Below are 11,972 nucleotides of genomic sequence, written 5' to 3'. Positions count from 1 at the left end.
AACATCCTTCAATTGTAAAAAAGACAAATACATTGAAAAACAAAAAAATTGCCTCCCTACTCTCCACGAATAAATGGATAGGTAGCTTTAATAACCGATCTGTATTTATTATTATCATATACATTATTCACGAAATATCAATCATAATAATACAAAATGACAATCTACCAATGTTAATACAGATTAATAGCTAATATTAATATTAATGAAACTTCGCACGCCACATACACAGTTAACCCCAGTATTGGCAAATACTGCTGTAATGATTGCACTGCATCCTTTGTTAAAAAGGCAAAATGTATTGTAAACTACGATACTCCTCGTTCTACTTAAGAGTAGCCTCTGTATCCCGATGGATTACCAACGTAGCTTCCATAATTGGTGCTGCGATACGGATCGTAGTTGCTTCTTACGTTATACGAGGATCCATAATTCGATCCTCCGTACCCACTATATCCAGTTCCATACCCATAACCATACCCATCTAATCCACCGTAACGTCCATAACCATCTAATCCACCGTAACGTCCGTAACTATCGCGTCCACCATATCCATAGTATCCATCGTCGTAGGTACCAGAACCGTAACCACCTGAAGCATATCCACTGCCATACCCAGCATAGCCCCCTAATGTGTTTCCACCATATCCTCCGTAACCTCCGTAACCACCGTATCCATAGCCTCTATATCCCGGATTGTACCCAATGTTTCCGTAATAGCCGTACCTGGTATCAAAAGATTAAAAAATCTTGAATCGTTAGCTGGAGCGAAGAGAAATAACGTGGCGCACGCTATCGATCAAAATCAGTGTCGTTAAACTGTCGCGTTTACGCTTTTTTAAAAGAACCACGTATTACTTGGGAAAATATTCATAGGAGGATCTGATCGAAATTACTCGTGGAAAAAATAAGGAAGAAATATAGAATAACATTTGTTCATTCTCGGCTTAGCTTTCGAAAAAACTAAATTTGAAAATTTATCCAGTGTACTTGAACATTGATCAGTTCGAGAATGGGCAAGGCTAAATAATCGACAGATCGTTCTACGCGCGAAAATAAATCGAAAGTGTAGAATAAAATTTTCCCGTGTGAGGCTTTATTTCCGAGAAAGTGGAGTTTGGACGTGTTTAGTTAAGAATCCGCTTAGTAAATTTTCAAATATTTTTTTCACGGAGGCGTGTTGAGGAAAAATCTTATTCTACATTTTCAATTTACTTTCACACGTAGAATGATCCTCCTGTAGATTATTTAGTTAGTCGCCTCCAGTTTACGATCAACCATGTTCAACTATACTCGATAAATTTTCAAACTCGATTTTCTCAAAAAATCATATCGTGGTCGCTTTTACACGTTATTTGTCCGTACCTTGTATACTGGAAAAAATGTTAAATATCTTCGAGTATTGGCCTACGGTTGTGTGACGTATAAAATGTGGAATATTGCGAATGAAATTCAATAACTTAGATATTAAATAATACGGTATCAAAGATACGCGTTAAATATAAATTTCAGGAAATTCGAAGATGCATCGAATAAACTTTCGAATCGAGAGTAAACGGGAAGAACTGCTACGTTCTCGACCGCGACTCTTTTGTTATGTTAATAAGTTATTGCAAATTCTTCCTAACACATCCTCGTTACGAATTTATTCATACTATACAAACCACTTCCTTAAAAAGTCAGCCACGTGACAGATTTATGAATTGTGCTGAAACCTCACCCTATATGGCCGCCCCCGATAATTCCACTTGGCCCACCCACTGGATAGCCTCTATAGCCTGGATTTAGATATCCCGAGCTCAAGCCTGTCCCACGATATACCGTGCCAGGACCATAAATCGAACCACCAAGATAACTTCCATATGGTCCGCCTCCACCGTATCCTGTAGGTTGACCGTACTCTTTGCTAAGGTGAAACGCTGGAACCAATGGAACTTTTAAGAAAATCCACGTTTTCGAAGGAGTAGCGTTAATCGATCATTGATACATCCTCGTCGATAAGAAATTTTGAATTTTTTAATAATAATCTCCGTACTCGTGTCGAAAAATTAATAAAAATATAAACGTGTCCATGTGTCTATATGCGCCTATATGCGCGTGTTTCATGTTTATTCGATAATCGATCGTTCGTGTTAACTACAATCGACGACAAAAAGCTATTGATTTCGAAGGATTTACATGCAAATGATGAACACTCGAGACGGCAAGAGAATGGTTATGCGAATTACTGTAATTTATAAGGAAATTGAGGTCGATTGTTATGAAATACTTGGAAATTCCTAAACGAAAATCCCGTCAGAATTCGTCGACTGCAAAAATCCTCGAAAGTACAAAAGTTTCTCAAATAAATGATATTGAAAGAGAGAGAGAGAGATGTTATCAGCGATGTCGTGATTTACAATTGTTTGATTACACTTTGAAGAGCAATGAAAAACATGTATGAATCGAGAAGATTACTTTATGGCTCACAGTGTGAACAGAAGAATAGATAATCAGTAGAACCTTGGCGAATGCTAGTGAATGGTAGAACGCTTTTTCACACATACACGTCATTCATCCACACCGTTTTATGGTGGCGGAAATGACGCGATGTTGAATGATGAGTTTATGAATCATCAATTACCGCGCAATGTCCACGGAACAAGATTTGCAAATTAAATCGCGTTTAAATTCAATTAGTTGCAATTGATGAAAACGCCGTCCCCTGAATTCAGAATCAGCGTACTATGATTTATGAATATGAATGCCATGGGCCGTGTGTCTATAATTACGCGCATCTATGGCAATTAACAATTAGATTTTGAACGAAATATCTTGCAATATTAACGTTTCATTCAAGTATCGTTCACTGAATTTCCATAGAATATTTTACGAGCATTCACAATTATAAATCTTATTGTAGCTAATTAAAAACATCGGTAATTATTGCACGGAAACGGAGGTCAAGAGATTCGTCGTAATCCTTTGATTTGACGTGCAGTTGTATCGCAATAATCATTTTCATTGGAAAGTGGATATTCACAGATTCGATGTAAATGATATTTTAACAAATAGACAGGATCAATTTAATTCAATCGATTCTTCAACTTCTTCGTCTTTATGTTTCTTTCTTCCTTTCTCACGCAGAAATAATAAAACTTGCTTCCTATTGCGAATGAAATCAAATGAAAAATCAACTGACATCGCTGCAGTATTCGAATAATTGGAAACACGCACGCGTCGCGTATGCAGATTCTGTTGTTCCGTTACGTGAGTCATTATATCAATGATCTAATGCAGAACACGGCGCCGTCGTTAGAAAAGACGCCGCCAACTGTCGAAGGACCTTCGACTACTCTTGTCGGATTAGCATGTTATTATATCGAATGTCAGTTTTTTACAATGAAAACCATTTGAAGTGCTCGATCGTGGGAACGGTAGTGACACACTTATTTAATACGTTGAAAAGGTTGGATAACGATCGATCATGCCTAGAAACAGTCGTAATTTCGTTGCAACGACGACAAAACCACGGGGCTCTTGTAATTATGCAGTTACGAGTATCCTTCTTTGAATGCACTAAATAACGCTAGTCTTCCTTTATGCTTCTTTTCTATTTTTTTTTCTTTCTTTCTTCTCTTTTTTTTTTTTTTTTTGCAATTACGCTTCTACGTATCATGGAACGAGATAAAAAAAAGTAGAATTCTAGGAACGATCGCTTAATTAACGTAAGCCATTCGAAATTTTGTTTAAAACGAGTCACAAAACGTAATCGTCTATAACGAAATAAATTAATAGAAGAACCGAGTAATAATAAATTAATAGAAAACTTACTAAAAAAATAGGCATAATAAATTTATAACTTGGTTAGGACAAAAATTCTGTTTTCAAGATTTACGTACCGATTCGTCTATGTAAGTGCACGAGAATTTACTGTAACAACACTTACTTCGATCGCTCGCAGACGCTGTTAAATCTTTGATGTTATTCTCGTACGATGGACTGTTCACCGGTGTTAATTTGCTGCTTAACTTTGGTTCCGACGATTCAATGGCACCGCTGCCCAGTGCAAATAAACAACCGAGAAATAATATCTGAAATTGAGGATACAATATGGATTAGCGTGATGAACAAACATGCAATACGCCACTAAAACGAATACTGTAGATGTTAAAAATAGATCGCGTAAGCTACATTTCATTATATGCGAAGCGATGGGTACTCGCGAAAAGAGTGTCATTCATTAAGACAGAATATCAATAAACGAACGTCACGACTCCAATGATTCTATGCGAAAACTGCAGGAAATTGAAACATCGCCAACATTTTGAGAAACTTGTCGAACAGCCCCAGTTTGATGATTTTTAAATATAAATACACATAACCGGCGCAGCTGTTTGCCTTAGCTTTCAAGTTGGATCGACATAATAGCAATATTAATCGATATCACCTAACATAAGCAGTACCGGCCGCTTATTACTATTTTATTTATTATTATTAATTATTACTTATTACTATTAATCCAATCCAGCTTGGAAACTAAAGCAGCGAAATATTTCTGCACGTTCGTAACTCGAAAAACGTGGCCGACCGTCGGTTATACGCATAGGAAAAAGTTGTTCAAAATGTTCAGCTTTGCAACATATTTCATCGGATAGAAAGTAGCAGCTCGATAAATTCGTCAGAATGATTTTTTTTTTTTTCAAATTTTCAGCGGTTTCCGCGCGGAACTTCTCTATTGATGTTTTAACGAATGACACCGTGCATTTGCGTACAACGAAATTTGCGTTGCAGAAATATAAATTATTACGTTCATTTGCAGGAATTTTAACACGGCAATTAGACGCACGTAAATACAACACATAAATGTAATCGATGTACAGAAATATCATCTAATAGGGAAACTTTAATTATTAAAGAAATTATCCTATTTCATGAAATATTGAAAAATAGATTTATAACAAGAATATCATGTGGAATATCATGTTAGCAAGTGAAAATTATTTATTTTTAGCAGATGAGAAAACGACTACTGTTTTCGTAACAAATGTTATTATACTTATGAAATTATGGCTAGTTTTACGACGATACAGTCAATTGTTTCGTCGACAGATAAATTAAGGGCGATTGCATTGCAATAATGAATCATCACTGTCAGTCTTTACTACCTGTTTGTAGGTAGAACATACGTACGTATTACGTGACATGTGCTCTTTTATCTAGCGAGATTCGTTCAGCAATTGAACAATAATCTTTTGTAAAACAACGAACTGTAAAAGTATTTATCAACAAAGTGGCAGAAAAAGAAGCTTGTAGCTTTTAATGCTTTGTTAAATGGTACAGCTTATAGTGCAGTATTTGTAACTGCAGGTAGTATCACTAACAAAAATAGAAAAAACTGTTGGAAAAGTTAGGCGTACATTTTTTCAAAGAATTTTCTACCATGTTCTTTCTAAACTTGTAACAGATACAATGTTAAAAAATTGTTCCACTAGATTTTTTCCCTTTTATCTAAAGTCCGCTCACTTCCCTTTCCACTAATTGCAAATATTGACAGAGAACAGCGATCGGATGTTAAGAAAAGAAATAGAACCGTTTCCTCTGGGTTATGTACACGACACTTGCGTGGTGACAGAAATAAGTGAAAATTTCAAATAGAAAATCCGAAATAATAGAAAATCCACGTCTCTATCATACGTGTTTTCCTTTTTTTTTTACACATGATCATCTTCAAAATCTATAATATTTCCTCCTACCACAAATTCGCATACAGGTACATCTCATTTCTAAATATTAAAAGATTCAAGAGTTGGCGGCGATTTTTGAAATAAAAGTAAGTAAACGTTTAAAATCCTTAGATCAGGAAGCAAGAAAAATTCGCTACGAGGAACAAAACGATATAAAATTCTGAAAGGAACTTTCCAATTCGCAGTAATTTCTTCCAACGTATACCTGGCACGATCATCGATAGTAGATGGCAGAGAATTTAAAAAAAACATACGAAATACCGAGTATTGTTTAAAACAATTCGATCGTAGATTTCAATTATGATACATACTTGGCCGGAGGGACGGATCTCCATTAACAAGAACCCAATTCCAATTCCAAACGGAAATTCAATCCCAAAAGACACGAGAACCGATCGATGCTAATACTTACGAGGGAATGGAGGATTCTCATTTTCCCTGTCGTTGGTCGAACGAGGAACGCTCGTTTACACAAAAAATACCCTGACTTGGACGAAACGTGGATGTGCTATGGTCGAACGACATGGCTGGAAACCTCTATATACGCCTGTTTCGCGTGCCCCTCCTCATTTTCTTGGCTGGGTCTTGGTTTGTTTAAGCTGGATCCTTACTCAGGAGACGACGACGTTGACAAGGCCGCTGTAGAAAAGCAGCCGGTATTCCGCATGACACGCCCGCAACTAACCCGATTCATGGGAAACCGCGTTTCCGTCTTTCCGAGCACCTAACATTCGCGATAATCCTTCGGTTTCGGCTACGTCATCCCGCCAGGAGGACGCGGATCCTTCGACTTCCAGTAAGTAGTTCAAGATCGATAGAAGAGCACGGTGAAGCATCTTCGAACGTCTACAGAGAAGGAACGAGACACCTGGTGACTCGTTGATTGTATCCCTTCGTGTCTTGATATCGTGTCGAGGCTGACGAACGTTGGGAAAATCGTTCGGGTATCGTGATGCGTAATTAATTTATCGTGCGTTAATTTAAAGTTCCTAATCATAAACGTTGTAGCTTGATGCTATTTGCCTGTGAATGTTACTTTCGGTATTTATTTATGTAAATGGGATACTGCAGTTTTCGATTGAATAAGTTTCAAAGCCGACAGATTATATCTGTAAGTTGCGTGGAAAATCAAGGTAAATCCATTTTTGTTTATTTTCCGATTTTAATACTATTTGACGGTTAAAGGGATTTAAACGTATAGGCGTATTTAAACAGAAAATTGAACAAAGTTTGCAATAAAAGAACGCAAGATGCCAAAGCCAAATGAAAACGCATAATTGGTATCATGGAATTGATCGATGGATCGAGTTTAAAAATTGCTTTTCTATAGAAGACAAAAGATTCCATTCATCATATTCTCTTCGATGAGCAACCATCTTTGCCTGCAATCGTATTAATTACGTTATGCCCGTTTATCGTGTATTTTCAAACAGAATTGTACTCGTCATCCGTTTTATTAATACGGTCAATATCCATAGCGAACACGGAAATTTGCAATTAAATGATTGCGATTAATCGCACGGATTGATCGCGGTTATTAATAGAATTATACCCTCGATGACCGATTAACTATCGGTCAAGCTTTCGTAAATTATTATTGTAATTGTAATGAGACGTTGTATTATCAGATAAGACGACAAAGTTAGTTTCTGTTGTCGCGAAATAAACTCGCGTTTAAGTTGATTATCCGAACGTCAACTTCAGGGCTACACTTCGAAGAACGCGCACCGGCCTCACGCAAGCATTTGAACATTTTGTTGACGTCCAGTCAAATAAATATTCAAAGAGTTACATTGACAATCCCATTAAACTTCGACGTTCGTTCGAACGAAAGGGACATTTTCTGTTCGACAGACGTCGCGACGTGACCGCGAGATCGACCAAGATATAGCGGTTCGAGAAGTTTCAAGTACTCCTTTGACGATATTATCGAGACGTCGTTCCATCGCTTTAAAATAAAAATTTGCTATTTCCAGTTCGATCGATTTAACGAGCTTAACTTAATCTCTTGTTTGCTGTCATCTGGATGGTTTTGAAGTAGATCCATCCATCATTAATATACGTTAAATAACACCGATAAACGTATAACATACGTTAATTAAATCGAATCGCCATTTCGTTCTTGTAGAACTAATTGATCGCTTCGACGAGGATGTTATAACGCGATTAAATAATTGACCGTGTCGCGAATAACGCAGAAGTTAATGAATTGTGCACTTAAAACGTACCATATTCTTTTTTAATTACAGAATGTTTAATATCAGATTCTTGCCATATCGTAGAAACGTAATATCGAGAATATTGCTATCTACTTCGCCGTGTTCGAGGCAGCTGCGAGTAAGTAAAACAGCCATACGAGGAGCAAATGTTGCTCTCGTTGAAACACAATACAGTTACTATTAGTTCGCAACGTACACGAAACTTCTATTTCTAAAAGCTGTTCTTCCCTCTGAATAATCCATTATCATCGATGTAACGATATCTGAAGAATCTAAAATTCAGACAACAATGAAGAACGAATGAAGCTTCGTACACGCCAACGCATAGTGTAATACTCTTGTGTTAATTGAAATAAAAAAAAAGTGCAACCTTCCGATGTGAAAAATTGCCCAAGTGTCTAAATGTAAATAGATGTTAATAAAACAAACGTTACTTCGTCATAATCTTGTCAATTTATCGATATTTTCCGGAAAGATAAAATAAATCTGTTATCTAAATCACGTGCAAGTTTTTCATTATTGATTGTTTGCTTTCTGCCAGAAAAGGTTCTTTCATCGGACTTTGATAGCGACTGACCTACTATGGCTCTCTAAACAAAGACATTGTTAGACAGTGTCCACAAAAGAAAGTGTATTACAACACAAAGTTTAACGTGTCAGACGCACCTTACGCGAACACGTCGTTGTTATACCATCAGCGCTCGTAAATATTTCGACTGTGACGTAATGTAGGCGTGCAATTTATACATAGACAGACGTACACCTAAACGACGACGTAGCACGTATGAATATGAATGACACCGGAATAGCTGGTCTGCCTAGCTGTTTGCTATTGCAGTACGAATTTATTGTAAATACCAAAAATGTCGCTCTCTGATTTACAACGAGATTTTAGAAAGTTTTTCTTAGTCTCGCTTTATTCTTTTATAACTATCGATGGCGAATGCCAGTTTCTTTTTAGGTGGGACCTTTATCTGATTGAATAAGATAGAAAATAATAGAAAGCGGGCGATTTCGCATTTTATTGTCAACGTGAAATGTAAAAAGATCATATGGTATTCGTAAATGGAAGAATTTCAAGCAACGTAATCGTCCTTTCCTGGCTGTTAAGAGTCCACAATTACAAGATCTGTTGAGAAAGCATCTTAGATCAGTTTCAGGTAGCCAGTTGAATGAGAATTAAGCAGCGCAAGTCCAAATTCCTATGACAATTAAACGCAAGTTCCACGTTTCCAACGTGAGCTCGTGATCGCGGTATATTCAACTCAAGTTGTACAACTTTGAGGTGACTCGACCTAAGCCATGAGAAAACAGTTTTATAGGTACGGGATGGCCCAACGAGAATCCCGCGATTGCAAAATAGTTAGATTTATCTGCTGGTCCAGTTCGAATCCTATGATCGTGGAATGGTTCGATTCAAAGCTTGAAACGAATCAACATTCTTTGTTAAAAGTCAGAGAGCAGTCCGGCAGATATCGAAAAGTTACTAAAATTCGAAAAACGTTGAAATTGTTTCGAAATTCGACGAAATTCGTTGCTTAAAAGTCTATTTTCTCCATTACAGCACACTCGTATTTATCGGTTTTCCATCGCAGGGATGGTACAATAAATCTAGCGACGATTTTTCTCTTTCCTCGTATTCCTCTCCTTTTTCGCCACCCCAGCATTGTATCGAGTTCCATTGCTTCCCTACATCCCTCGGTGCTGAGTGCGTACAATCGCGTAAAAATGTTATTCCAGCACAAAATGTTCGTTGGAAAATCTGTTAGTATCTCGGCAAAACGAGACAGAAATACTTAAATGAAGTATAAAAATTCACCTCGACTGACAAACGTATATTTGGCCGTATAAAAATTTAGGCAATTTCATCATTTCTCGGTGTATCTATTGATTCATCTACATAATCGTTTTGCACTGGCTTCTTTTTTTATATCTGATTTTTATATTGTTATTATATCATTATTATATAATTATTATTATATTCGAAATAGAGGTAAGGAACCAATACGAAGGATTTTCCAAGTAAGAATTCGAAGCATGTCTCGATTTCTCCGAAATAAAAGGGATACATTGATTACGTGCAAAGGATAAATTGCTACGATGATTGGTGAGAACGATCAATGCATGATAGAAAAGAACTTTTAGAAGGCACGATGAATATAATATCTGTGGAAAATTGAGAGTAACTGTAAGCTAAAGCTGTCTTTTAAAGGTCCTTAGTATCTCATATTTCTCATATTACAACGAAGCGAATCATTTTTAATAATCGTTTTATAAATAACAAACGCAATATAGGTTCGTAGCATTTTGTAATGCTGCGCAAAATCAAAGGGAATATATTTGTACCAAAGAGAAGACGTTCTTTCCTTATGTTATATTATATCATATAATATAAGATAATATAGCAAGAATAAAATATTGCAAGGAAATCATTGTAAAATAACTTGAGACGAAGAATCGATGAACGTCGAAAATAGTCCAATACAATTTCGTTAGAGACAATCTTTTCATTCTCCGGATAATACGTTGTTGTGCGGAGGATTATGTTATAGCGAAAGGCAACACGCGATCGTGAAATAGAGAAAAGTCTAATGTTAACTACGACTGGTTTAAAATAACTTAATTTTCTACCATCGTCGAACGAGAAAAACATTGTCTTATAGAATGAAAATTCACTGCTCGAAAATATAATTTTTTATTTAACGATACTATCCGTTTACCTAATTAATAATCTATCAATGTGAAAGGTAATTAGAATTTAATCACTTACGTTTGGGATGAAACAAATTTCACATTTAATGCTGAAGAGTCGTAGGATGAAATGATGATGAAATGATGAATGATGACGAAATGACGCGGTATAGAACGTAGAAGTACCAACTTTCCCTATAATCATTCCCAATCGATAATTCATAGCCTCTGAAGTGTTAAACAATTTTCCCATTGTACAGAAGTTTCGTATCTTCAATTCTATTAAAAAACAATCTTTTTTATGTTTGCATTTTTTTTTATTTACAAAAAACTGAATTAATAATTATAATACGAAAATACATTTTTTTCCAACAATGTTATTTCTCGATAGTCGCGTTGATTATAAGAAATTCTATGACACGTTTTATATATTATCGCAGGCCAGTTAATCAACGTCTAATCAAGATATCTGAGAATAACGGGATGATAAATGATGATCGGTTAACAAGCTTGTTACAAACCACGAAACTAGATCAATTTCTTGTGATAATATGTAAAACGATAAAGCTGTAATAACGACGCAAAAATTAATATTTGGAATGAAGGAAATATTAAAAATTACAATTAAAAAATTGTGTAACCTTCCAAACGTGTACTTTGACCCAGTTGCGGCAAATTAAGAAAAACGTTTACGATTTTTAATTTCGCGTTAAGAGATCGTATTCAGAATTTGCAAACATTTACAATTCAAGATGATGTATTTATTAACGTTTCTATTTACATTAATTAATTTTTTATCGAACAATTTTTGATTAAACAATTCTAGAATCACTGTCTGTATAATTGCCATTATATACGCACTAATTAATTAAAAATTATTATACAGCACTGTGTCAGCACTCTGTGTAAATAATTGCTCGAAAGAAATACACGTACTTGGATACACAAGCGGCTTAAAATCGACTAAAGCAAACGGTTCATTTTAATTACATATCGGAATTTCTTTCTTTTGTTAGCATATCGCATGTACAAGGCTACCATGAAATAGCTCTATGATAATTTTACTAATTAAAGGCTGCGCTATATGGGACTAAGCACGTGTTGTTAAAATTGAAGTCGAAACGTACGAAACATTTGCGAAGAGAAAACAATTCGTTACACTAATCACATTAATTAGCTGCAGCTCTTTTAAATTCATTTTCGTATGCCCGTACATCGGACATCGATTCACGATTAAACGAATTTAATTAAATTAACGAGTATTATACCAATGATAAATATGAATAACGATTATTATAGAAGTAAAGGTTTAATTTTTCGAACAGATCGTTTTCAT

At 35.8% G+C, this 11,972-nt stretch overlaps 1 protein-coding gene across 4 annotated transcripts; it reads right to left on the bottom strand.

The window, feature by feature from the left end:
* Positions 1 to 82: 82 nt before the first annotated feature.
* On the bottom strand, positions 83 to 6,319 carry LOC117241727 (prisilkin-39-like). Of its 4 annotated transcripts, none has more exons than XM_033507756.1 (4): positions 6,139 to 6,319; positions 3,929 to 4,079; positions 1,721 to 1,934; positions 83 to 726 (listed from the first exon to the last, which is right to left on the bottom strand). In XM_033507756.1, the coding sequence occupies exons 1-4, from the start codon at positions 6,157 to 6,159 to the stop codon at positions 330 to 332; spliced, it is 783 nt and encodes a 260-aa protein (XP_033363647.1). In that variant the 5' UTR covers positions 6,160 to 6,319; the 3' UTR covers positions 83 to 329. The 4 variants fall into 4 exon arrangements, with proteins under 4 accessions (XP_033363647.1, XP_033363648.1, XP_033363650.1 ...); XM_033507757.1 differs by having other exon boundaries at positions 3,929 to 4,073; positions 6,139 to 6,295; XM_033507759.1 differs by having other exon boundaries at positions 1,721 to 1,919; positions 3,929 to 4,073; positions 6,139 to 6,295.
* Positions 6,320 to 11,972: the final 5,653 nt, after the last annotated feature.

The sequence above is a fragment of the Bombus vosnesenskii genome, unplaced genomic scaffold (assembly GCF_011952255.1).
Source record: "Bombus vosnesenskii isolate JDL3184/JDL3185 unplaced genomic scaffold, Bvos_JDL3184-5_v1.1 scf7180000016261, whole genome shotgun sequence".
NCBI classification, from domain to species: domain Eukaryota; kingdom Metazoa; phylum Arthropoda; class Insecta; order Hymenoptera; family Apidae; genus Bombus; species Bombus vosnesenskii.
This window is presented reverse-complemented; position numbering and strand designations above follow the sequence as displayed.